This window comes from Globicephala melas, chromosome 20 (assembly GCF_963455315.2).
Source record: "Globicephala melas chromosome 20, mGloMel1.2, whole genome shotgun sequence".
In the NCBI taxonomy this organism is placed as follows: domain Eukaryota; kingdom Metazoa; phylum Chordata; class Mammalia; order Artiodactyla; family Delphinidae; genus Globicephala; species Globicephala melas.
In genome coordinates this window covers 37418105-37443004 of record NC_083333.1, presented here as the reverse complement: position 1 = coordinate 37443004, position 24900 = coordinate 37418105, and the positions used below count along the sequence as shown (strand labels likewise).

General features: G+C 38.1%; 1 protein-coding gene across 2 annotated transcripts in view; it reads right to left on the bottom strand.

Annotated features, from left to right (window-relative positions):
• Positions 1-23522, bottom strand: part of NSF (N-ethylmaleimide sensitive factor, vesicle fusing ATPase) — a 156681-nt gene extending 133159 nt beyond the window's left edge. For both annotated transcript variants that reach the window (XM_030850057.2, XM_030850055.2), the window contains exon 1: positions 23390-23522. In XM_030850057.2, the coding sequence (XP_030705917.1) occupies positions 23390-23401 (12 nt within the window). In that variant the 5' untranslated portion in view covers positions 23402-23522. The remainder of the gene's footprint in view (positions 1-23389) is intronic.
• Between the last annotated feature and the right edge of the window lie 1378 nt (positions 23523-24900).

Sequence of the window (24900 nt, the reverse complement as noted above, 5' to 3'; positions counted from 1 at the left end):
ACAAAGACAGCACATTAAGTGAAAGTTGTTCACTGTTTCATTCACAGGTAAACTGTTGCTGCATACAAGTCAGAGCCAAAAGTGTGCACATGTCCTTCATGATGTCACTGAGGTCAACTTTATCAAAACAAGACCTTTACAATATAGAATCTTTCCTACACTCTGTAAAAGGCCAGGAAGCAGTGTAAAATCTTTTTTTTTTTTTTTTTTTTTTGGTAAACCATATAGGGATTCACTGGTTACCAAAAGGTAAAGTGCTACCAATAAGATATTAAAAAAAGAAAGAAAAAGAAAAGAAAAATTCACCTTGCTCCTACAAGATAAAAATGAACAAAAACAAAAAGTAAAAAATACCTTGTGCTAACGAATAGAGCACATTTCAAAAATGGTTACTGAGAAACATTTCCATTGCTAAGCGATTCTGCTATTGAAAACAATGTATATTACCTAAAAACAAGCAAGAAATAAAAACTCTCATATCTGCATGCTTTAAAAAGTTAGAGGCAAACTTTTCTAATCTTTAAAAAAATCATCTAAATGATTTTTCAATGATTTTTGAACCCATTTATTAGTACTATAAAAGTACAATACATTCTGATTAGTCTGCAAGAAAAATAGATGGAAATTTACCAACCACATTTCACACATTTCAATAAAACATTTCCATAAATGGTACACAATCTGGGGGAATTTCAAAAGTACAGCTAAATTTCCCCCATTCTTATCTATGCTTTGATGGCCATTAAAATCAAGTAACAAAAAACCCCTAAATTTAGGGCTTCCCTGGTGGCACAGTGGTTAGGAATACGCCTGCCAATGCAGGGGACATGGGTTTGAGCCCTGGTCTGAGAAGATCCCACACGCCACAGAGCAATTAAGCCCATGCGCCACCATTACTGAGCCTGTGCTCTAGAGTCCGCGAGCCACAACTACTGAGCCTGCGTGGCACAACTATTGAAGGCCGCGCGCCTAGAGCCCGTGCTCCGCAACAAGAGAAGACACCGCAATGAGAAGCCTGCACACTGCAATGAAGAGTAGCCCCCACTCGACACAACTAGAGAAAGCCTGCGCACAGCAACGAAGACCCAACACAGCCAAAAATAAATAAATAAATTTATTTTTTAAAAAAACCTGAATTTAGAAATAGACCTCTGAATAGCTGTATTACAAAATATTAAACCTAGATTTTAAAGAATAGTAAAGCATCACTTTGCTTTCTGAATTATTAATAAATAAAATTAAGAGAATTTTCTACAGTTCATCTTTAGCTCATCCTTCTTTTTTGTGTATGTTTTACTATGTATATAAACTATTAGTGTATCACTTAAAAATAAATAGGTATATATACTGGGGATATAGGATCAAAACGTATTTTGTGTATGAGATCTATGAAATCACTAATTTAGAACATGACACAAATAAGGTCATAAGTTTGCTTTCCGAATGAGATAGTATTTTTGCCCATGGTCACCATTTGACCGGCCACCTGACCAAACTGTGCAGAACTTTGTTTCCCTCTTACCCTGGGGTCTCTCTCACATACAAGCTTCTTTCTTTTTTTTTTTTTTTTCAATATTTTAACCCCGAGGCCCTGCAAAATCCAGAACTGCTTTCTATGACATTCAAGTTCTTTTTTTTTTATCCTATAAATTTATTTATTTTTGGCTGCACTGGGTCTTCGATACTACGCTCAGCCTTTCTCTAATTGTAGCGAGTGGGGGCTACTCTTCGTTGTGGTGCGCGGGCTTCTCGTTGCGGTGGCTTCTCTTGTTGCAGGGCACAGGCTCTAGGTGTGTGGGCTTCAGTAGTTGTGGCTCGCAGGCTCTAGAGCGCAGGCTCAGTAGTTGTGGCACACGGGCTTAGTTGCTCCACAGCATGTGGGATCTTCCTGGACCAGGGCTCGAACCTGTGTCCCCTGCATTGGCAGGCGGATTCTTAACCACTGCACCACCAGGGAAGTCCCACTTCTTTCTCTTATATTCCTCTCTTCCCTAACTCTGAGCCCCTTGTCCAGCCAACTCCTACTTATTCTACAATTTCTCAGCTCAGACATTACATTTTCTAGAAGACCTTCCTAGATATCTTCTCCTCCTATAAGATAAAGGTCAAATGGAAGAACTTAACTGTATTTTTATTATCTGTTTACACTGCGTAAAAGACATAAGGTTCTCAAGGACTGAGACTACATCTTGCTCGGATCTATGGTTCCCAGGGCTAAGACAGGGCATGGCACACAGTCAGTGCTCATTAAACATTTGTTGAATAAATGAACTTACAGATCAATACAATCTATCCCAACTTCAGAATAAACAATTCAAAGAACATGGACACAAAGGACATTTCAAGGTTACTTAGGAAGTGATATAATTTAAATAAAATTATCTAATAGTTCAAAATTACACAGAATTGATATAGCCAAAGTTACGTAAAAATTTACAAAATGCTAAGTTAACCTTTTCATTTGTAAACTTGTTTACTTGTCAAAGAGTTGGTGTCCTTTAAATAAGAGTGAAAAAATCTGTAAAAGTCATCTGGCTGGCCAACTAAAACAGATGCTGTGAGCAAACGGCCTCCCTACTGGAGTCTAGAAGCATCTGTGTTTTTATGGTAAGCCAAGCACGGTATCTCATTTTCTCATCAAAATATGAGACCCTATAAATAGTAGCTGTTTACTTATCACAATAATGCCAAGGGAACATTCCACAATTTTTCTAACACTGACCTTGCCTCTAGGAAACAATGATAAAAGCCCAGCCACGACGGCCACATAGCTATTATGAAATGAAAATACGAAACTGACAGGCAAATTTATATAAGTTTAGTTATCTGAGGTACTAGAATATTTAACTGTCTGAAGGCTATAAAATGTTTTCATTAACAACTTGAAATGTAAAAAATTATTAACTCATTGCTACGCAAAAGAATGAAAATCTCAACAAATTTTTAATGAAAACTTCAGCAGAAGTAATTATATCATTACTTTGAACCCTCTTGCACTGTTGGTGGGAATGTAAATTGATACAGCCATTATGCAGGTTCCTTAAAACACTAAAAATAGAACTACCATATGACCCAGCAATCCCACTACTGGGCATATACCCAGAGAAAACCATAATTCAAAAGACACATGCACCCCAATGTTCATTACAGCACTATTTCCAATAGCCAGGACATGGAAGCAACCTAAATGTCCATCAACAGACGAATGGATAAAGAAGATGTGGTCCATATATACAATGGAATATTACTCAACCATAAAAAGGAATGAGGGCTTCCCTGGTGGCGCAGTGGTTGAGAGTCCGCCTGCCAATGCAGGGGACATGATTCATGCCCCAGTCCTGGAAGATCCCACGTGCTGCGGAGCGGCTAAGCCTGTGAGCCATGGCCGCTGGGCCTGCGCGTCCGGAGCCTGTGCTCCGCAGCAGGAGAGGCCACAACAGTGAGAGGCCCGCGTACCGCAAAAAAAAAAAAAAAAAAAAAAAAGGAATGAAATTGGGTCATCTGCAGAGACGTGGATGGACCTAAAGAGTATCATACAGAGTGAAGTAAGTCACAAAGAGAAAAAAAAAATATCGTATTAACACATATATGTGGAATCTAGAAAAATGGTAGAGATGATTTTTTTTTTTAAATAAATTTATTTATTTTTGGCTGCTTTGGTTCTTCGTTGCTGTGTGCGGCCGTCTCTAGCTGCAGCGAGCAGGGGTTATTCTCCGTTGCGGTGCATGGGCTTCTCACTGCAGTGGCTTCTCTTGTTGCGGAGCACGGGCCTTAGGTGCACAAGCTTCAGTAGTTGTGGCACGTGGGCTCCGTAGTTGTGGTGCACGGGCTTAGTTACTCCGCGGCATATGGGCTCTTCCCAGACCAGGGCTTGAACCAATGTCCCCTGCACTGGCAAGCGGACTCTTTAACCACTGCACCACCAGGGAAGCCCGATATAGATGATCTTATTTGCAAAGTAGAAACAGAGACACAGACATAGAGAACAAACGTATGGATACCAAGGGGGAAAGGGGGTTGGGTGGGATGAATTGGAAGATTAGGACTGACATATATACACTATTGATACTATGTATAAAATAGATTACTAATGAGAAACTACTGTTTAGCACAGGGAACTCTATTCAATGCTCTTTGGTGACCTAAATGGGAAGGAAATCCAAAAAAGAGGGGATATATGTGTACATATAGCTGATTCACTTTGCTGTACAGCATAAACTAAAACATTGTAAAGCAACTATACTCCAGTGTAAATTTTAAAAATACTCCTTTCTTTTCCAATTACATATCTGCATGAGACAACAGATTGAATGCAGATGCAGATGTGTGAGAATTACAGCTGTCTTCTAAGTCAGAGATTTGCAAAAATGTAAAACAGTGCCACTCACTATTTTTTTTTTTTGCCTTGTAAACTATAGTTATCTTTTCATAAAGATAGGTTCTTTTTTTTTAAACATCTTTATTCGAGTATACTTGCTTTAAAATGGTGTGTCAGCCTCTGCTTAAAGATAGGTTCTTTATGATAACCTGTAATGGGCTTTAATGTTATTTTTAAATGACTCCATCAATAAATATTAAAAAATTTTTTAAATATATAATCCTTATGCCAAAGGAAAAAAAAAGTTATATCATTACTTACGTGAGAGCCTTTAAAGTGCAGAAAGAGAACTGGCTTCTTCCCATCAAAAAGAAAAAAATTGGGCGGGGGGGAGCAGGTAATCAGGACTCCTCTGGGCATCACTGCATAGTTTTCAAATTTAAATAACATACTTTCATCCAAAGGTCCACTTTAAAAATTGGATTTTTAAAATATATGCTTTATTGTTTACCAAAGAACTCAGTAGGGCAAAATAAATAGAAAAACCCAAAGCGTGTAGTACCTGATTATAAGACCTCATTACAGATAACTGCAACACTCATGAATCCATTGGTCTTCTCTGTGGTGCTTCAGGCCTAGGTTACATCTGTCTAGAGACACAAATTCCCCCACAGGAAAGGGAAGTAGGACAGAATATACGAACTTGCCCCAGAGCCAGCTCAGCTAACAAGTCTCACTCAATTTTGTGCTTCCTGAAAAATAACATTTTATAACTGCACTATTCAATAAAGTAACCACTAGACACATATGGTTATTAAAATTAAAACTAATTAAAATTTTAAAATTCAGGTGCACTAGTCACATTTCAAGTGCCACATGTGGCTATTAACTGTCACTGAAGAAAGTTTCATTAGATGGTGCTAGTCTAGAGCAGTGTGAGAAAGGCCATCAGTAATCCGTGTCTTCAGGCCTATGGAACCACTCTGCTATAAACTCCTGAAATAATAATTTCTATTAAAATTGTGAAGTCCTGTGGGACTAGAAGTGATGGACAGAAATAAGCTAAATTTGTGTGTCCTATAGTAATCTTGCAAAGAGCATGGAGGGATACCCTTCACATTATCCATCTCAAATCAGTAACTATTCACATAGGTGACATCCCTTAGGGCCTTAAAATTCCTTTCCAAACTTATATTGAAAAAGAAAAAAAAACCTGAGCTCCCATTTTGGTTTTTTGAGGGAAAAAAAAAACACAAAGGAAAATATAAAAGGCTGACAGCACTAAATAGTGGCAAAGATGTAATGCAGTTTCTTATAAGGTTAATGTGACCCAGCAGATCTACCCCTAGGTTTTAAGCAAAGAGAAATGAAAACATACAGCCACACAACGACTAGTACACAAACGGTCACAGCAACTTTATTCATAATAGTCAAAAGCTGAAATAACACGAAGATCTACCAACAGTTGAATGGATAAACAAATTGTGGCACAGCCATACAATGGAACACTACCCAGCAATTAAAAAGAAACTACCTACTGATATATGCAACAACATGAGTAAACCTCAAAAACATAATGCCAAGTAAAGCCAGATGCTTATATAATATAGGATGAACTCTTTTGCATCACCTTGTAATTACATGAAATCATAGAAGAAGCAAAATTAATCTAGAGTAACAACCACACACACACACACAATCAGTGATTGCCTGGGGCCGGGGTGAAATGAACAGCAGAAAAGCATGAAGTAATTTTTTGAGATAACAGAAATGTTCTATATCTTGATTGTATTTTATTGTATATAGGTTATACCTCAATAAAGTTGAGAAGTGATGGTCTGATTTTTTAATGGCTGGGCAATCACCAATAATTCCCATGTAAAGACAGTATAAATGTTCAAACTAGAAAACATAGTTTAGGTACAAGGTACATACACACATGCAACAAAGACCTAGACCTTGGTACATCTGTACTCAGGTAGGCCTACTGGAAAAGAAAGCCAACTAGGTCTGCAGAACAGATTCAGTTCTCTCCCCAACCAGTCCTCATCCAAGCTGTAGGAATAAACAGAACTAGGAGAATGGCCAGATCTACCTCTAAAGGCCAGTCTAAGGTTGCTGACCATATTGGCCTGCTAGTCCTGGGCACAGGATGTGAAAAGAGGAAGTATAAAACCTACAACTCCTGGCATGAATGTCCCATACTAACCATCAGATTGGCAATTCTTCCTCCTGAGAAAAGTAAGATTGTTTGTTTTCCCTGTAATAATTCTTCCACTAAGACGCAAGGGAATTTGATCTAAAGTTCTACTCTCCCTATGGGCAGGAATGGAAACAGGAGGACATAGGAATAAATGCACAACCACCCAAACATACACAAGAGAATTAAATGAAGTATTCTTATTCACTTGATATAGAGTAAATAATAAATCTCAGCTATTATTATGACCATCATAGAGATATTCAGTAAAGAATTATTTGTAATAGAAAAAAAAAATCACAGTCTAAAGCTAAATAAATGCCGTGAATAGGCGCATGGTTAAAAGTATCACAACTATGCAGCCATTTAAAAGGTCAAGGTACCTCTGTATGTACTGACAAGGGAAATGTCCACAATATAGAATTAAGTTTTAAAAAAGAAATAAAATAGCATGTAGAGTAAGTTTTTAATAAAAAAGATACACACTAAATTAGTTACCACTGAGGTGAAACAAGAAGGTATAAATGAAACACCTTCGCTTTTCACAATTCTGAATGGTTGGAACTGTTTTTTACAATAAACTGTTTTTTACAATAAATAACCCTTATCTTAGGAAAATAATTTTAAATATAGAGAACTTTTATGTACAAAGTTGTCCTCTACAGGATTACTTTAACGGTGATGAATTAGAAGCAAACTAAAAGTCCTATTTCAAAGTGATGGTCAATGAAAACTAAAACATATTCACTTAATTAAATATCATATCCTCATAATATTCAAATCACAGGATAGTATATGTATACATGTATATATATACATATATATATATATAAATTTTACTTTATAGTTTTATTTTTTTAAGTATAGCAAAGAAATTAAATAAAAACACACCAGGGCTTCCCTGGTGGCGCAGTGGTTGAGAGTCCGCCTGCCGATCCAGGGGACGCCAGTTCGTGCCCCGGTCCGGGAGGATCCCACATGCCGCGGAGTGGCTAGGGCCGTGAGCCTGTGCTCCGAAACGGGAGAGGCCACAACAGTGAGAGGCCAGCGTACCGCAAAAATAAATAAATAAATTAAAAATAAAAACACACCAAAATGTAAAACACAATTGTGATTGGACAATGGGACTATGAGTGATTTATTTTCTTCCTTTCTGCATTTTCCAAGTTAAAAAATATAGATAGCTGCTATTTTACTACCCAAATTAAAATTTTTGTATTAAAGTTAATTGATGGTATATTTCATTTCAGACCTCTGTTTCTGCATAGACAGTGATGACCTCACACATTAGGAAAATAACTGGAAGGACATGCTTAATAAAAGGACACTGTCATTATTCATGAAATATAAGACATGGTCTCATAATTTGCTTATATGTGTTTTTTCTTCATAATTAAACCATGTAGGTTAAATCTAATTCTCTTTGACTACAGTGTGGCAAAGATTTTTGTATATAAATTAAGAAAACATACTTTTTAATAAACTCTGTAAGAAATTACAAGATATGGTCTGAAACACAGAATCTTTTGATAGATATACAAAGAGTTAAAATTTTATTTATACTGGGCAGATTAACCAATGACTGAGCATCAAAATGAACACCAAGTCATAAGCCAGTTAACTAAATCCTTGGCTCTGTGAATAAATAATTTCCTCTCCAAGACTGCATTAACTTGGGAACATTCATTAATGCCTCAAAATACATTACTTTAAAATTTGGAGAAGTACTTGGTACAATAGTTAGCACATAACAGACACTCAATAAATATTTGTGGAATTAAAAAATTGGTAGGGCTTCCCTGGTGGCGCATTGGTTGAGAGTCCGCCTGCCGATGCAGGGGACACAGGTTCGTGCCCCGGTCTGGGAAGATCCCACATGCCGTGGAGCGGCTGGGCCCGTGAGCCATGGCCGCTGAGCCCGCGCATCCGGAGCCTGTGCTCCGCAACGGGAGAGGCCACAACAGTGAGAGGCCTGCGTACCGCAAAAAAAAAAAAAAAAAAAAAAAAGAATATCCAAGTAAATGTAGAGATATATGATGTCATTCTATGCAATGACTTAATACTGTAAGGATATCATCAACTCCAAATTAACCTATAAACTTAATGTAATTATAAGAAAATCCAATGGGACTTCAGCAAATTCAATCTAAACTGTAACTGGCAAAGTTTTATAAATGTAATAGACAAAATGAGAAGGGAACAAAATTTTTTTTTAATTTGTGAAAGTAGCCAAGAAAAATTTCACAAAGAATGAGACTGGCCCTACTAGACATCAAAACATGCCGTACACAGTAATTAAAACAATTTAGTGGAATTCCCTGGTAGTCCAGTGGTTAGGCTCCACGCTTTCACTGCCGAGGGCCGGGGTTCAATCCCTGGTTGGGGAACTAAGATCCTGTGGCCAAAAAAAAAACTAAAAATAAAATAAAAATAAATAAAATAAAACAATGTATTGTAGTATTAGTACAGAAACAGTTCAATGGAGTAGAACAAACAATCCAGAAATAGAACCAGGTGAGAACTTGATATGTGAGATTTAGAATCAGTAGAGGAAAGCTGAACTATTCAATAAATGGCACTGAGGCGAATGATTATCCACTTGGTGGCTGGACTGGAGGAGAGTCAATAATAACAGTTAATGTGTTTTGAGAGCTTATTACACGCCAGGCGCTGTTTTAAAAGCTTTACACACCTGCAAACACCCGGCCCTCGCTCTAGCTAACATTTTTGTTTTCTCATAGGAAAATTACTTCTCTCTAAATGATTTTTAAAATATGACTCATTCTGAATTTTGTATACTTAGAAGATAAAAAAATCTAATTTTAAAGTGAATAAACTAAAGATTGTGTGTTTTAATCCTATAGCTACCTCTAATTTGATTCAAGCTCGTACTGTAGCTCCATTTGGTCACATTCAAGGATCACAGCATTCTATTCTTAACCTTACAGAAGCATCTTAAGGCACATATCTCAAATGTATAAGGAGGTAGAATCCCTCATCTGTAGGTTTGATGGCAACCCGCCTATGCAGCCTTTGGTCTTTCGCCTCTTGGGTCACTGACAGTAAGCCTCTCTCATTCCAGAGGCAGGTCCACACCCCTCATAGTGACTTAAAAAGCAAAAGTTCCTTAATTCTCTTACCTCAAATTATCAACCTTTCTCTCTTCACTTTACAACCAAATTTCTCAAGTCTCCTTCCTTGCCTCCCATCTTCTCATCCTCTGGCAATCTTCTTTGAAATCCTCTCCAGCAACTACTTTACTGCAATGGCTCTTCCAAGTCACCAATGCCTTTCTAATTGAGAAATTCAGTGGTATCTCCCTCTCCTCAGTATTCATTTTAATTTGTTTCTCTGGCTGTCCTAACGTCATCATTAACCTTTCAATTCATTCAAATTCACAATTTCAAGGTCATTCTCCCCTTCACCATCCAATACACTCACGCACGTGCACACACATACATAAATTGGGGCCAAGACCTATTAATTCTACTTCTGCACTGTAACTTCCATTTGATTCCTCCCTTCCATCCTCACAACTGTTGATCTATTTCAGCCAACATCACCTCTCTCCTAAAAAAACTGCAATAACCTGATTGGTTTCCCTGACTCTAATTTCTCTTCTCCAATTCAATCTTCTGTCTGCCACCAGACATGACCTAAAACTAAAAATGTGATTCCTAAATAATAAAGCCCATGTATTGATACTTCATATTCCTAACTCCATACCTTTGTTTTATACTACCCCTTTTGCCTGAATTTCCTATTCCAAACCCCTTCCACCTATGGAATCTTACCCATCTTACAAAGCCAAGTCTATACAACTCTTTGTTTGGTTCCTAGTAAGACTGGGTATCTCCCATATCTCTATTATTTGTGCTTCTCCAACAGCCTTATCACTACTTATCACCAGCTGCCTTAAACTACTTAGTTGAGTACCACTATTCTAAGCTCTGGCATGCCTGTGCCACCCAGTATATGCAACGTTAGTTGAAGTGTTTATTAGCATTTTTTGAGATACACTTCTGCTATGGTTTGATGTTTGTCTTCCCAAAATCCATACGTTGACAACCTAATGCCCAAGGCGATGGTATTAGAAGGTGAGGCCTTTGGGAGGTGAGTAGGTCAAGAACCCCCATGAATGGAATTAGTACCTTTATACAAGAGGGCCCAGAGAACTAGCTTGTCCCTTCCAGCAGGTGAGGATACAATGAGAAGTCTGTGACCCAGAAGAGGGCCCTCACTCAACCATGCTGGCACCCTGATCTTGGACTTCCAGTCTCTAAAACTGTGAGAAATAAATTTCTGTTGTTTATAAGCTACCCAGTCTCTGGTATTTTGTTACAGCAGCCCAAACAGACTAAGACAAGTTCATATAACATAAAATTCATCACTTTAAAGTGTACACTTCGGTGATTTTTAGTATATTCACTACATTGTGCAATTATCATCACTATCTAATTCCAGAACATTTCTAGCACTCCAGAAAGAAACCCTGTACCTATTAGCTATTTAATCCCCATTCTCCCCTGCCTCATCCCTTGGCAACCAGTAATCTACATTCTCTTTCTATGGATTTGCCTATTCTGAACATTTCATATAAATAGAATCATACAATCTGTCATCTTTGTGATTGCTTCTTTCAATTAGCATAATATTTTCAAGATCATCTATGTTGTAGCAAGTGACAGCACTCCATTCCTTTTTGTGATCATATTCCACTGTATGGATAACCCACATTTGTTTTATCTATTCATTAGCTGATGGACATTGGGTTATTTCCACGTTTTGGCTATTATGAATAATGCTGCTATGAACATTCATGTACAAGTTTATGTATGAACATATATTTTCAACTCACTTGGTTATATAGCTAGGAGAATTGCTGGATCATTCTATGTTTAACTTTTTGAAGAACTGCCGAACTGTTTCCCACAATGGCTGCTCCATTTTACATTTCCACCAACAGTGTATGAGGGTCCCAAATTCTCTACACTGTCACCAACACTTTTTTTTTTTTTAACTATAGCCATCCTAGTGGGTGTGAGGTAGTATCCCATTGTGGGATTTGATTTATATTTCTCTAATGACTATGATGCTGAACATCTTTTCATGTGCTTATTAGTCATTTTCACATCTTTTTTGGAGAAATATCTATTCAAATCCTCTGCCCATTTTAAAATAGAGTTTCTTTTTATTGTTGAGTTATAACGGTTCTTTATACATTCTGGATACTAGACCATTATCAGACATATGATTTATAAATATTTTCTCCCATTCTGTGGGTTGTCTCTTCACTTTCTTGATGCATGATAATTTTAAATTTTGATGAAATCTAATTTATCTATTTTTCCCTTTGGTGCTTGTGCTTTTTGTGTCGTATCTTTTTTTAAAAAATCACTGTTTAATGCAAGGTCATGCAGATTTTCACCTTTGTTTCCTTCTAAGAATTTTATAGATTTAGATCTTTGACCCATTCTGAGTTCATGTTTGTATGTGGTGTGAGGTAAGGGTCCAGGTTCATTCTTTTGCATGTAGATATCCAGTTGTCTCAGCATCACTTGTTAAAAAGACTATTCTTTCCCCACTGAATGGTCTTGGCCCTCTGTTGAAAATCAATTAACCATAAATGTATGGTTTTCTTCTGGACTCTCAATTCTATTCCACTGGTTTACATGACTATGTGACTATCCTTAGGCCAGTGCCATATCATCTTGATTACTGTACTTTATAATAAGTTTTGAAATCAGGAAGTGTGTCCTCCAACTTTACTCTTCTTTTTCTTTTTCAAATTGTTGTGGCTAAAATGGCTTTGCAACTCCATATGAATTTTAGGATCAGCTTGTCCACTTCTGGGAACAAAGCAGTTGGAATTTTGAAAGAGGCTGCACTGAATTTATAGATCAATTTTGGGAGTATTCCGATCCATGAACAGATTTTCATCTACGTTTCCTTCTAAGAAGATGTCTTTCCATGTATTTAGATCTTTAATTTCTTTCAATGTGTTTTATAGTTTTCAGTGTACAAATCTTACAATTCTTTGGTTAAACTTAGTCATAGGTATTTTGTTCTTTTTGATGCTATTGTAAATGGAACTGTTTTCTTAATTTTATTTTCAAATTGTTCATTGCTAGTGTATAGAAATGCAACTGATTTTTGTACATTGATCTTGTATCCTGCAACTTTATGGGATTCATTTTTTAGCTCTACGTTTTTTTCTTGTAAATTCTTTCATCTGTATATAGATATAATTTTCTTTCTTTCTAATTTGAATGCCTTTTTTACTCTTTTACTTAACTGCCCTATCTAGAACCTCCAAAATAGTGTTGAATAGAAGTGTAAGACAGCAGACATCCTTATCTTGTTCCTGATCTTAAAGGGGAAAGCTTTCAGTGTTCACCAGTAAGTATGATGTTAGCTGAGGGTTTCTGTGTTAGTTGAAATATATTTGTTGAACTGAATTTTGAGAGTGCCAACTCATAAGGTTGCTCTGAGAGTCTAACAAGAAAGGATCTGTGAAGGTGTTTTCAAAACTGTAAAATACCATTCATTCAATTTAAGATATTCTTATTTAGTAACTTAGTGTTCTTACTCTGAAAAGTTTACTCCAAATGTTCTTAAAGAAATCAAAACAATATTTGTGAAGCTTTTTTTTTTTTTTATTCCCAACATCCTGATGAAAGTTTGGCACCTACGTTCTTTTGAAGGGTGAAGAAGGAGAGAAGAATTTTTGCAGAAGGAATCAGAACAAGGATCCCAGGCCTTAGAGCCTCTCCCCAGTCCCAACCCCTAAGTCCCACAGCTCTGGGCTCTTCCCTTAGCGAGACACAGGGCATTCAGGAAAGTATAAAGTTAGAGATGCAAGACAGGCAAGAAGCAAGAGGCAGCATGGTACAGAAGGTGGAACACAAGTTTCAGTAGAAAAAGTTAGCTGTGATTTCAGTTGTTCAGAAAAAAAAAAGAAAGAAAAAAGTGAGATACCCGAAAATATTAGAAAGTCTACTAAATTTCACATCTTCAAAGCTGCAAAATCTATTGATTTACATCCATATTAATCTAAATTGCTGATGTTAATCTGAGTCACTATAATTAAACATGCTAATAATTCATGATGCAAGTGCCTGTAATACTGAGAGGTTTCTCTGTTTAATAAACTCAGCTTGATAGTATAAGAATAATATAATGGTATTATTTATATTTTTTGGTTATTTAGAAATAATTATTTATAAATAATTGAGTAAAAGATTGGCTGTCGGAAGGCAAAAAGGAATTACTACCCTACGTTTGTTCAATGGAACAAATATTTAATGAATACCTATAATGTTCCAGGCACTGTGCTCTGTGCAGGAGATGTTCAATTAACAATGAAGTAGTGGCTACTTTTTATATTTTTTGAATACTGAATAAAAATAAAATATTTATTAAAAACGTAAGATATAAAATACCAAGAAACAATCACCATGTTCCTACCACCTAGTTTAAGGAAAAAAACATTACCACTTCTTTAAATCAACTTTTTATTAAAGAAAACACAGATACAGAAAAGTATCTGTGTTTGGCTCAAAGAATTTCTGCAAAGTGAACACACCCAGAGTAACCAACACCCAGTTAAAGAAAGAGAACATTACCAACATCCCATACTGCCCCCTCCTTACCACTAGCTCTTCACCCCCAACCACAGATAACTGCTATCTTGTTTCTACCACCAGAGATAGAAATCAGAGTTTAGCCTGTTGAAAACTTTATATAAATGGAATCATATAGCTTGTATTATTTTGTGTGTGACTTCTACCCATCAATATTATGATTGTTAACACTCATCCATTTTGTTGCATGTAGCAATAGTTCATTTTCCTTGCTTTTTACAATATATAATTATATGAATATACCACCATTATTTATCCATGAGTTGTTTCCAGTTTTTAATTATGAATACTGTCACTAATAACATTACATGTCTTTTGAATAATATATGTATGCATTTCAATTGGATAGCTATACTCCCACCCCCACCCCCACATACACCCACTCCAGAAGAACTGCTGGATCACAAGCGTACATGCACACGCTCAACCTTAGGGAATTTTGCCTAAGGTATACAAAGTGATGTTTTGATATAAGTATACTTTGTGTAATGATTACCACAACAAGCTAATAAACATATCCATCACCTCACAAAGTTACTTCTGTGTGTGCGTGTATGGTAAGAACACTTAAGATCTACTGTCTTAGCACACTTCTTTGGCGGTCCAGTGGTTAAGACTCCGCGCTTCCAACACAGGCAGCGCAGGTTCGATCCCTTGTCAGGAACTAAGACCCCACAAGCCACCCAGCACGGCCAAAAAAAAAGAAAGAAAAAGAAAGATCTGCTGTCTTAGCAAATTTCAAGAATACAACATCTTTTAATTAACTGTAATTACCATGCTATCTAGCATTGCAAATATTTTCCATGGAAAGGTCTGTCAAGGTACCTAATTCTCCATACTGCACGAAATAACTTACGCTTTCTTAAACGTCTGAAAATTGGATACAGGTGAAGAAGGTATTAAAGGAAAGGTAAGACAATAACGCTAAAATCTAGAAATAACAAGGTTGAGTATACATTTGGAAGGAAATCTGGAGAAAAAAATCTCGAACAATTTGTTAAAGTAAATTGGAGAGCTCAAAATCCTAAGTCAATGGTCCTCAACTTTAGCATACACCATCTTCAGAACTGTTAAGGGATTGCAAGGGCCCCACCTCCAGTATTTCTAATTTAATCAACCTCTGTGGGGTAAGAGAATCTGCACTTTTAACAAGTTCTCAGGTGATGCTGATTAGCTGGTCTGCAGATTCCACTTTGGGAATCATTGCACTAAGAGAAATAAACTTCATAAAAACAGAAATAATGGCAGGTTCATTTCCTTCTATAATAGAAGAGAAGAAAATACGGAAAAGAGACTTCAATAATGCTCTTGGTCCATTTCATCCTTTAACTTGGTAAAACTTTATAGTTAAGTTTATTTTGATGCTTTATAAGTAGTAAATTGATTGGAAGTCTATATAAACAAAAAAGTTATCAGACTCAATATTTGCAGATCGAGAAAAGGACTGTATCGGAGGCCAGCAGCTATTTAAAGTTAGATCTATGCTATATTAATGACTTGGATAACAGAATAAACAACAGTATTCAATAGTTGGCAGAGAACATAACATTAAAATCCAACTACAGACACTGTCCAAAATGATAATTTACTAAGGTATACAGAAATAAACATTCCCCCATTCAACAATCATTTACTAAATAACACTTTCATGCCAGGCTTTGTTCTAAACAGTGGGATCTAAGTCTGCTATCATCTCAAAAAATTTTGTCAATATTATTCTCTAGGAGAAAAGTAACTAGGATAACTAAATCGTTTTAATCTCCGCACTCAGATTTTTTTTGGAAGACCCAGAATTAGTGATAAGTTTTATTTTCATTGCTTGTCAAACCAAGTAAGAAAATGTTTGCTCATATGCCCATAACACTAAAAACACTTTACACTTTTAAAAAATCCACCAGCGATGGGAATTCCCTGGCGCTCCAGTGGTTAGGACTCTGCGCTTTCACTGCCGAGGACCCGGGTTCAATCCCTCATGGGGGAACTAAGATCCCATAAGCCACTTGGTCAAAAATAAATTAATAACAAATTAAAAAATAATAATCCATCAGTGAAATCCTAAAATTCTCTTTAATATTTAGTGATTTTATAAAGAAGTGAATGTTGGGTTTCAAAAATGACAACTTATTTCTTACTTTAATAATTTTCCTATTTTCTCCATTACCAAAGATCTACATAGCTAGTGCAAAATACATCAGAATTTTAGCACTTCATTCCGAATTTAGCAAAGGACCAAAACACCCTGCATTACTCATAAACAGCTAATGCTAATTCATCTGATTGCAAATCTATAGGGCACAAAGTTGCAATAAATTATTAGCACTTTTTGCTTAATGGCAAAAAAAAACAGGAAAGAAAGGAGAGAGGGAAGAAAATCAGCTTATCAGCTTCCTAGAGTAATTCAGCTAAATTTTATTGAAATGATCTTTGTATCTGCCCGTATAAAATACTATAAAGAAAAATGTAAATCAATGGCAAAAGATAAATATAAAATTTTTTTTAAAGGAGGGATTAAGTTGCTCATAAACTTCATATGGAAAGGGCAAGAAATGCCAAATGAAGAAAAATGAGGGGGACTAACACTACCAGATAGCAAGAATAATTTTAAAGCTATGGTAATTAAAACAGTGGTATTGGTGCACATATAGACAAACAGAATAATGAAACAGAATAGAGTCTAGACTTACAGTGGATATAAAACAGAGGTAGCATTACAAATCAGTGGGAAAAAGGATGGAGTCAATACATGACATTGGGACAACTGGTTATACATATGGAAAAGATAAAATTAGCTTCCTAATTCACACCAAACACAAAAATAAATTCCAGATGAATCAAACACCAAAACCTTTTAAAAGAAAATCTTTCTAATTTCAAAGTGGGAAACGATCTGTTTTAAAACATACAAGTACACTACTTATAGAGGTTTAAAAAAATGGGTAGTTATAACTAAAATAAAATTTAAATCTAAAACACTGCAAACATGAAAAGATCACCACTGAACAGCCCAAAAGAAAAAAAAATGGGCAAAGGATATGCAAACGTAATTCACAGAAGAGGAAACTCCGAAGACCAATATGAAGAATGCTCAATCTCACTAGTAATCAGGAAAAAAATGCAAATTTAAACAATATTATTTTACCCCTATCATATTGTAAAAATTAAAACGTCTGCAATATTAAGTGCTGGAGAGGACATGAGTATCAGGTACTCATATACTGCTGGTAAGACTGCAAACTGTTATAACTAGGTAAAGATAAAGGTCACTGATCACCCAGCAATTCTATGTAGCTATTCTACATAGGGTACATGTCCACGTCTCTAGACCTATACCTTAAAGAAACTGTTACACTCATATGTAAGGAGACATATACAAGAATGTGTGCACCAGGAGAAATAAAATTGAAAACCACCTAAATTGTCCTCTGATAAGAAAACAGATAATTGTGGTATATTTACAAAATAGAATACTACACAATAAACAGAATTAACTAGCTCTATGTAATTTCAACATGACTAAATCTCAATCACAATTTTAAATGAAAAAATGCACGCTGTAGAAGGAAATATACATTATGACACCACTATATACATTTTTAAAACACAAAAAGCAATATATTAGTTATGGGCACAAACATACGTAGATGTGAACAGAAAGGATTTATACCAACTTTAGGGTAGTGGTTACTTCTGGAAAAGGTCAGTGGAATCAAGAAGGGATACAAAGGGGATTCAATTGAATCTATAAGGTTTTATTTCTAAAAGTTAAAAGATATAGAGCAAATTTCACAGTATGTAAACTTCCCTGGTGGTGCAGTGGTTAAGAATCCGCCTGCCAATGCAGGGGACATGGATTCAATCCCTGGTCCGGGAAGATCCCACATACCGCGGAGCAACTAAGCCCAGGCGCCACAACTACTGAGCCTGCACTCTAGAGCCCGCGAGCCACAACTACTGAGCCCTCGTGCCACAACTATGGAAGCCCATGCGCCTAAAGCCTGTGCTCTGCAACAAGAGAAGCCACCGCAATGAGAAGCACGTGCACCGCAACGAAGAGTAGCCCCTGTTGGCCGCAACTAGAAAAAGCCCGCGCACAGCAACGAAGACCCAACGTAGCCAAAACTAAATAAATAAAATAAATTTTTTATAAAAAGAAGGGATACAAAGGTGATTCAACTGGATCTATAAGGTTTTATTTCTAAAAGATACAAAGCAAATACCACAATATGTAGACACAATCTGGATGATGGGCACATAGATATATGTATGTTATACTATTTTCTGTACTTTTCATCATGCTTGAAATCTCTTAAGGCGCATATGAATTATTCTTGTTTAAAGTGCATAGAGCTAGAAATAGTTATAGTCACACAAGGAATATTTAGTTTGCATCATAAAAAAAATAAGTTGAAAATGAGTTTAAATCACTAGGAAATTGAAGGCAGTGTAAGGTAGGTCTCAGAGCCCATTCAAGGGCATTAATACTGAAGTAGGATAAAGGACCTCATTAAGAGATTTTTACCTATACACATACCCAGAGTATGGACCCTTAAGAACAGCCTTATAGCAAGTGACTAGTATATTGCCAATGTAGCTGTTTCCAAGGATTCACTGCTCTAACAATTCAAGAATTTTCAATAGTAAAATAATATACTTTCACCTTACACCTTTGCACCCTTACTTAAATACCTGAAAAAAGAATACATCCATCTTAAGCATAAATTCCTCTGGGTTTCAGAAAGGAGCTAGTTGATAGTGCTTAAAGAGTTCAATTTTATTTTCTAAAATGTATTGCATTTGAACATACTTTATAAAATCTCCACTAGAGTGATACACAAAAGCAATAACTACTGCATACAAGATTGCAGAGAGCTGATATGTTCCGGACAGTAAAACTCTTTTTTAGGAAATGGGACTACAAAACATTTTATATTATTTGTTTTGACTTGTGGTACTGCCCATGAGCTGTCCCCAATCTAGGACTTGTGTTCCAATCTGAAGGTTGGTTATTTGGTAAAGATGTCATTCACCCATAAAAATGTTATAAACGATCAGGTTTCTGGACTAGGTTACAAAAATTTTTTCAATATACTGATACTAAATATACTAGCCTGACCTAGACAAACAGCCAGATTAGGTAAAACTTACCTCTAACATCCTTCTAAACCCCTTTCAACAGCTAAGAGAGTTCCCTCTCTTAGATTCCTATTTAACATCATCTTACTCCTATTTCTTAAAACAAATTACCTCCACTAGATGTAAGAATTTATGAAGAAAACAATCCCTTGGTTTTATTTTCATTAATGTATGTGTATTTTTAGAAAGGGACTGCTAAATTTCCAGTAAGTGAGATTTCTGGCAATTTTAAAAGAGAGAGTACAAAAAAGTTCAGGCACTGTGGAAAGCCTATCTTCTTCTCTTTCCTTTTTCTTCAGGAGTGGGGTGACAGTGGTAGTCTAAGGGGTCTGGAAAGCAACACCAAACAGAGAAGCTTTACTAAGGAGCTTCTCCCTGCCTAGAGTCAGCTCTCCTCAGCTATTAAGGCTACATTTCAGATTCTTTCCTCTGCTTCTGATTCCCTGATTCCAGAGCAATTGCAGCACGAGAGTTCTGAAAGACGGTGTGGAGGCCTAGGGCAGTGGCAGCCATCTGTACGTGGAGGTCTTTTATAAATAAGAGTCTATAGTCAATGTAAGTAATAAGAATTATAACTTTAGAATCTGATTTATTACTAGCAAAAATTTAAAACAGCTGAGAAAAACCTATTACCTAATTGAATCTTTTGAAAGGTCAAAAGGAACCAGATACGTTTAAATTAATTGATCGTGTTATAAAATGTATCCAACTTGTCATTCCATATTTTTCTCATATAATAAATACACTAAAACAATAATGACAAAAATTATTTTCTTTTAGGTTCTTTAGTTTTGAGATTAGGGGCTTCAAAGTATTTTAAGGATTAACCAATTTCTGATGACCTAGATGCTATATTGAATAACATCACACAGTTTATTCTTCAGTTTCCCAGATGGACTAAATATGATGCTTTCTTTTTTGGTCAGGAAAAGCAAAGGCCAAGATACACAGGTTACTAATGCTATCATCAGCAACACTGATACAAATCTTCAATAACAGAGTGAACATAAATACCGTTTACAAGCTGATGTCAGAATGCCAAAATTAACTAAACCAATCAAAAGCAGTAAAAACTCAAAATAGCTTTTCTCCCATAAAAAGAGAATTACAACAAGGCTGACTGTATTTGTTAAACATGGATAGGTAGTTGTTAGACAATTATGGCTATAGGAAGAAAAGATAAGACCACTCAAGATGGGCCAAAGGTGCTTAAATTTTCCGAAAGATAGAAGGTAGTTTTTCAAAATTAAACTTTGACAGCAGGCAAGTTCTAGGTAAAGTAAATCTACTCTTCTTTATACCCTTGCAACTAAGTTGATGAACTGACCTGAATTCAAATGCTAATCCTGCTTCTTGCTGGCTGTGAACCTGGCAAGTTACTAAGTCCCTCTCTCTGAGTAAAACAAAGTTAATACTACCTATCTTGCAGGGTGGTTTTGTCATGATTAAATGAGATACATTTGTAGCTAAGCAATGGTACCCAAAGCACTAACCCTAGGCCCCAGGCAGGTGCAAAGCACTGATGATAGTAAGTAAAAAACTAACATGGTCTCTGCTTTCATGGAAAGCAAAGTCTAGTGGTAGAGGCAATCACACTAATAAATTTTAAATGACAGACATAAATATCTAAGGAAAGGAATTCAGTTCTTCAAGAGCATATTAACAAAGGATCCTGACTTAGTGGGGGATCATCAGAACAGGCCTCCCTTGAGGAGCTGAGTGATCTATGAGTAAGAGGTAAATGGTTGGGAGCAGAACATCACAAAGAAAGGAAACACACATGCAAAGACCCTGTGTTCAAGGAACTGAAAGGCTTATATAACCTGAGCATAGAGAGTAAGGCAGTGAGTAGAGATGCAGGAGCAGAATCACAAAGGGCCTTCAAGGCCCAGTTAAGGATTTAGTCTTCTCCCAAAAGTAATGACTGTTACTGAGGGAGGGGTTTAAGTAGCAATGGGCACGGGAGGGAATAATCAATGTGGTGAATGGCATAAGGAGGCCACTCGGGAGCTTCCCGAAGTAGTCCAGGCCAGCAATGATAGTAGTTTGGGAAAAGGGGGTGGAAATGAAGTTGTAGAGAGGTTGACAGATTGGAGAGATTTTTAGGATGTTAAAATGACAGAACCCATGTGACTAGTCCAGTGGGTGTTTTGGATACAGTTTAAAGCAGTAATGCCCAACCCAGATTCTTTGGCCCTAATAATTAATAATACCCTTTTCTGAGGGGGGAAACAGAACTCAGTGATGAATTTTCCTTGAGGGCAGAGGATATGGTAAGAGACATAAGTATAAAGAATGACCCACTCGCCCCCTCCTCAGGTTTCCAGCTTATATAAGTGGAATGCATTGTGATGCCATTCACTGAAATAAGAAACCCTGTAAAAATACTAATTAGGTGGGCTAAGACCATGGGTTTGAATTTGAACAAGTTGAGTTTGAGGTGCCTTGATTTTAAATAGTCAGTTTGACATACTGATCTGAAACTTAAATGATAGGTCTGCACTGCGAGTAAGATACTGAGAATCGTTGGCATCTAGATAGTAGTTGAAGCTGGGCTTAGAAGAGATTGCCTGGGGAGAAAACAGAGTGAGGAGACAGCCTTGAGGAACATCTGCACTGAATAACAGAGTAGAGGAGGGTGAGTCTGCAAAAGAGCAGTCTGACTAAAAACAGGAGGGAGGCTGAAGCCAAGGGAAGAACATTTTCCATGAAGGAGGCAACGGTCAACAATGTCCAACGCTGTTGAGGCATCAAGTAAGACAAGGAATGAAAAATGTCAGTTAAGTTTAGGGGCACGTTTCAGTGGGATGATAGGGCCAGAAATCAGGCTGCAGTGGGTTGAGGCGTGGGTAGGTGGCAAGCAAATGGGAGACAAATAAATGGAGACAAGATTTCTAGCTGTAAAGTGGGAAGAGAAAAGGTGACAGCTGTGGGAGTGGAGGGAGGGTTTACGATGGGAGAAGCCTGAGTTTGTTAAGAGGGAGCAGGTGAATATAGAGGAATGGGGCTCCTTAGAAGCGGGGGAAAGAGAATCTGAAGCACATTTGGAGCAGCTGTAGATAAAAGGAGAGGCTGCGGGGAAAAGAAGAGAAACAGGCCTAATTATATGACCTTTAAGGTCTCTTCTCACTCTAGAATCTCCCGACTTAACAATTTCCTTTAGGGAGAACATTTGCGTGTATGCATAATCTATGCAAATTTATTCAAATATTCCAGTAGAAATAAATCAGTCAAGCACATCCTTATCCCCTAATGACGCAGTTAACGTCCCCAGGTTTATGACCAGTGTAATCTCTGGGCAGGATCCATCCCTCAGAGAGGTTTTTGCTCAACGCACACTGCAGTACACGCCAGAACAGGCCTTATCTCCCCTCGCCAAACCCATACTACCCCGCGATCTCAGAGGCTAAAGGAGGAAGTAAAATTTAAAACCCTGAAACTACAACATATCCTGCTGCATTCGAAACGGCTGTCATTCATAAAAGGAAAACGCGACACTCCAAATCCATCCCCACTCCAAGCTCAAGGCATTTCTGCCTGAGCCGGCAGTGACACGTCCCCCAGATGGCCGGGGTTCAACACTAAAAGTCATTTGCACCCCCTCTTCCTTTCTCAAGACCTTTTATTGTGAAGAACCAGAAATGGGTTCCTTCTGGTCCCTGTCATAGCCCTCGCCCCAATGCAGCAGACGGATCCCCCGCAGTTTTTCCAGAGGCGGCACCTAATAAGCCCTCGCAAGAGGGTGCGGAGAAACCCCTAGAGCCCTCAGACCGGCCTGGGACGGCCACGAGCCTGCCGCTAGCTTGAGAAGAGAGGGGGACAAGCCCCAAGGGATGTAAAGGGAGGATTAAGGGAGACCTAGGAGACCCGGGTAGCGAGGTGGTCTCCTCCCTCGAGCTTCTAACGGGGACGGAGTTTCTGAGGAGGGCTAATCCCCTGCCACCGCTCCCTCTTCCCAGCTTCTCTGGCCTGCCACCCCCCTTCACCGCCCCGTTTGCTCAGGCTCATTCCCCTCCCCTGGGGCTGTCTGGACCTCCAGTTACCCGTGAGCCAGGCACCCCCGCCTCGAACCGCGGCTCCTCGAACTGTACTCACCCGGCCCGCCATCTTCGCGAACACGTCCGGCTCCGCCGCTGCAGCCCGGCGCTCTGAAGAGCCCGCCCCCGCCGCGCGCGCACTCGCTGCCCGCTCTCGCGCAGGCGCGCAGCCGTCTAGACGCCGCGCACGCGCCCCGCCGCCCCCGCCCTGCAGTGCACGCGCGGGCTCGACGGCAGCCCGGGGCGGGCGGGGCGGTGGCGCCATTTTGAACGCGAGCTTCCGGGGCGGAGGGGCTTCTGGGTCTTTCACGTGTCTGCTGCCGACTTTGTCCAGAGCTCGTTTTGCGAATCTCATCACAACTGGCCGTTTGCGCCGGACTTTATAGGAAGTATAGGACGTTGATGCTTTTAATCACTGAGCCCCTGCTTATCTCTGCCCTTTAATGGCCTTTTAACTTTATGCTTCCAGACCCACTTAAGTGTGAAAATGTACGTAAGAGCACCCAGCACGGTTACTGGCCTTCGCCCCTGGAAAGATCAGTAATGTGTAGTTGGTTCTGAATTCAAATTCTGCGTGAATTCAGGCTTTTGTTTGTAGGCGGATGTGTTTCCTAGCTCCTGAAAGTGATGAGCCTTGGCATTTACATTTAGCTTATGTGTAGCCTGGAGAACTCAGGTTAAGATTTTCTTCAGGGGCTTCCCTGGTGGCGTAGTGGTTGCGAGTCCGCCTGCCGATGCGGGGGATGCGGGTTCGTGCCCCGATCAGGGAGAATCCCACATGCTGCGGAGCGGGTAGGCCCGTGAGCCATGGCCGCTGGGCCTGCGCGTCCAGAGCCGGAGCCTGTGCTCCGCAGCGGGAGGGGCCGCAGCGGTGAGAGGCCCGTGTACCAAAAAAAAAAAAAGATTTTCCTCAAATGTGTAAGTGAATTGTGACTGTTTGTATATCTTTATATATTAGTTTATTATTAAATATATTTATTAATAAAGGTAATTTGTGTCTAACAACTTTTGTCAATTCCCAGTGTTCATTTTAGACAATATATACACGGTGGAATTTGAATAAACTGTGCCCTAAATTCGGCCTTTTTTTTTTTGACCTTGATGTTTCCTTTCTACCATACCATTTCCTCAGAATAGATAATAATAACAGCTCTCTACAAGAGGAGAGGTTCTCCCAAATAGGGTCTCTGATGATCTTATTGCTTCTACTATCTTATATTTCTCTTTATATTTACACAAGACAGTAATAAAAATTGATCAGATGTGTTACCTTTTCAACAGTTAATTAGAAAAAAATAGTTTTTTCTAATATGAGGAAAGGAAAGAAAGAATTAGAAGAGCTGGGCAGGCTTTAGCGATTTAAAATGGAAAACTAATAACAATAAGTGACCTGAAGATGGGCAGGGGGACAGAAGAAAAAGGTCAGGTAAGTTTCGTAAACTCTCACACTGTACCTGAGAACCAGAGTGTGCTCTTGGACAAATCAGATGTTAACTAAATCATCGATGGATCAGAGAGTTTATCAGGAAGGACAGGGAACTAGTTGAACTCTGATCTATTAACTTGGAA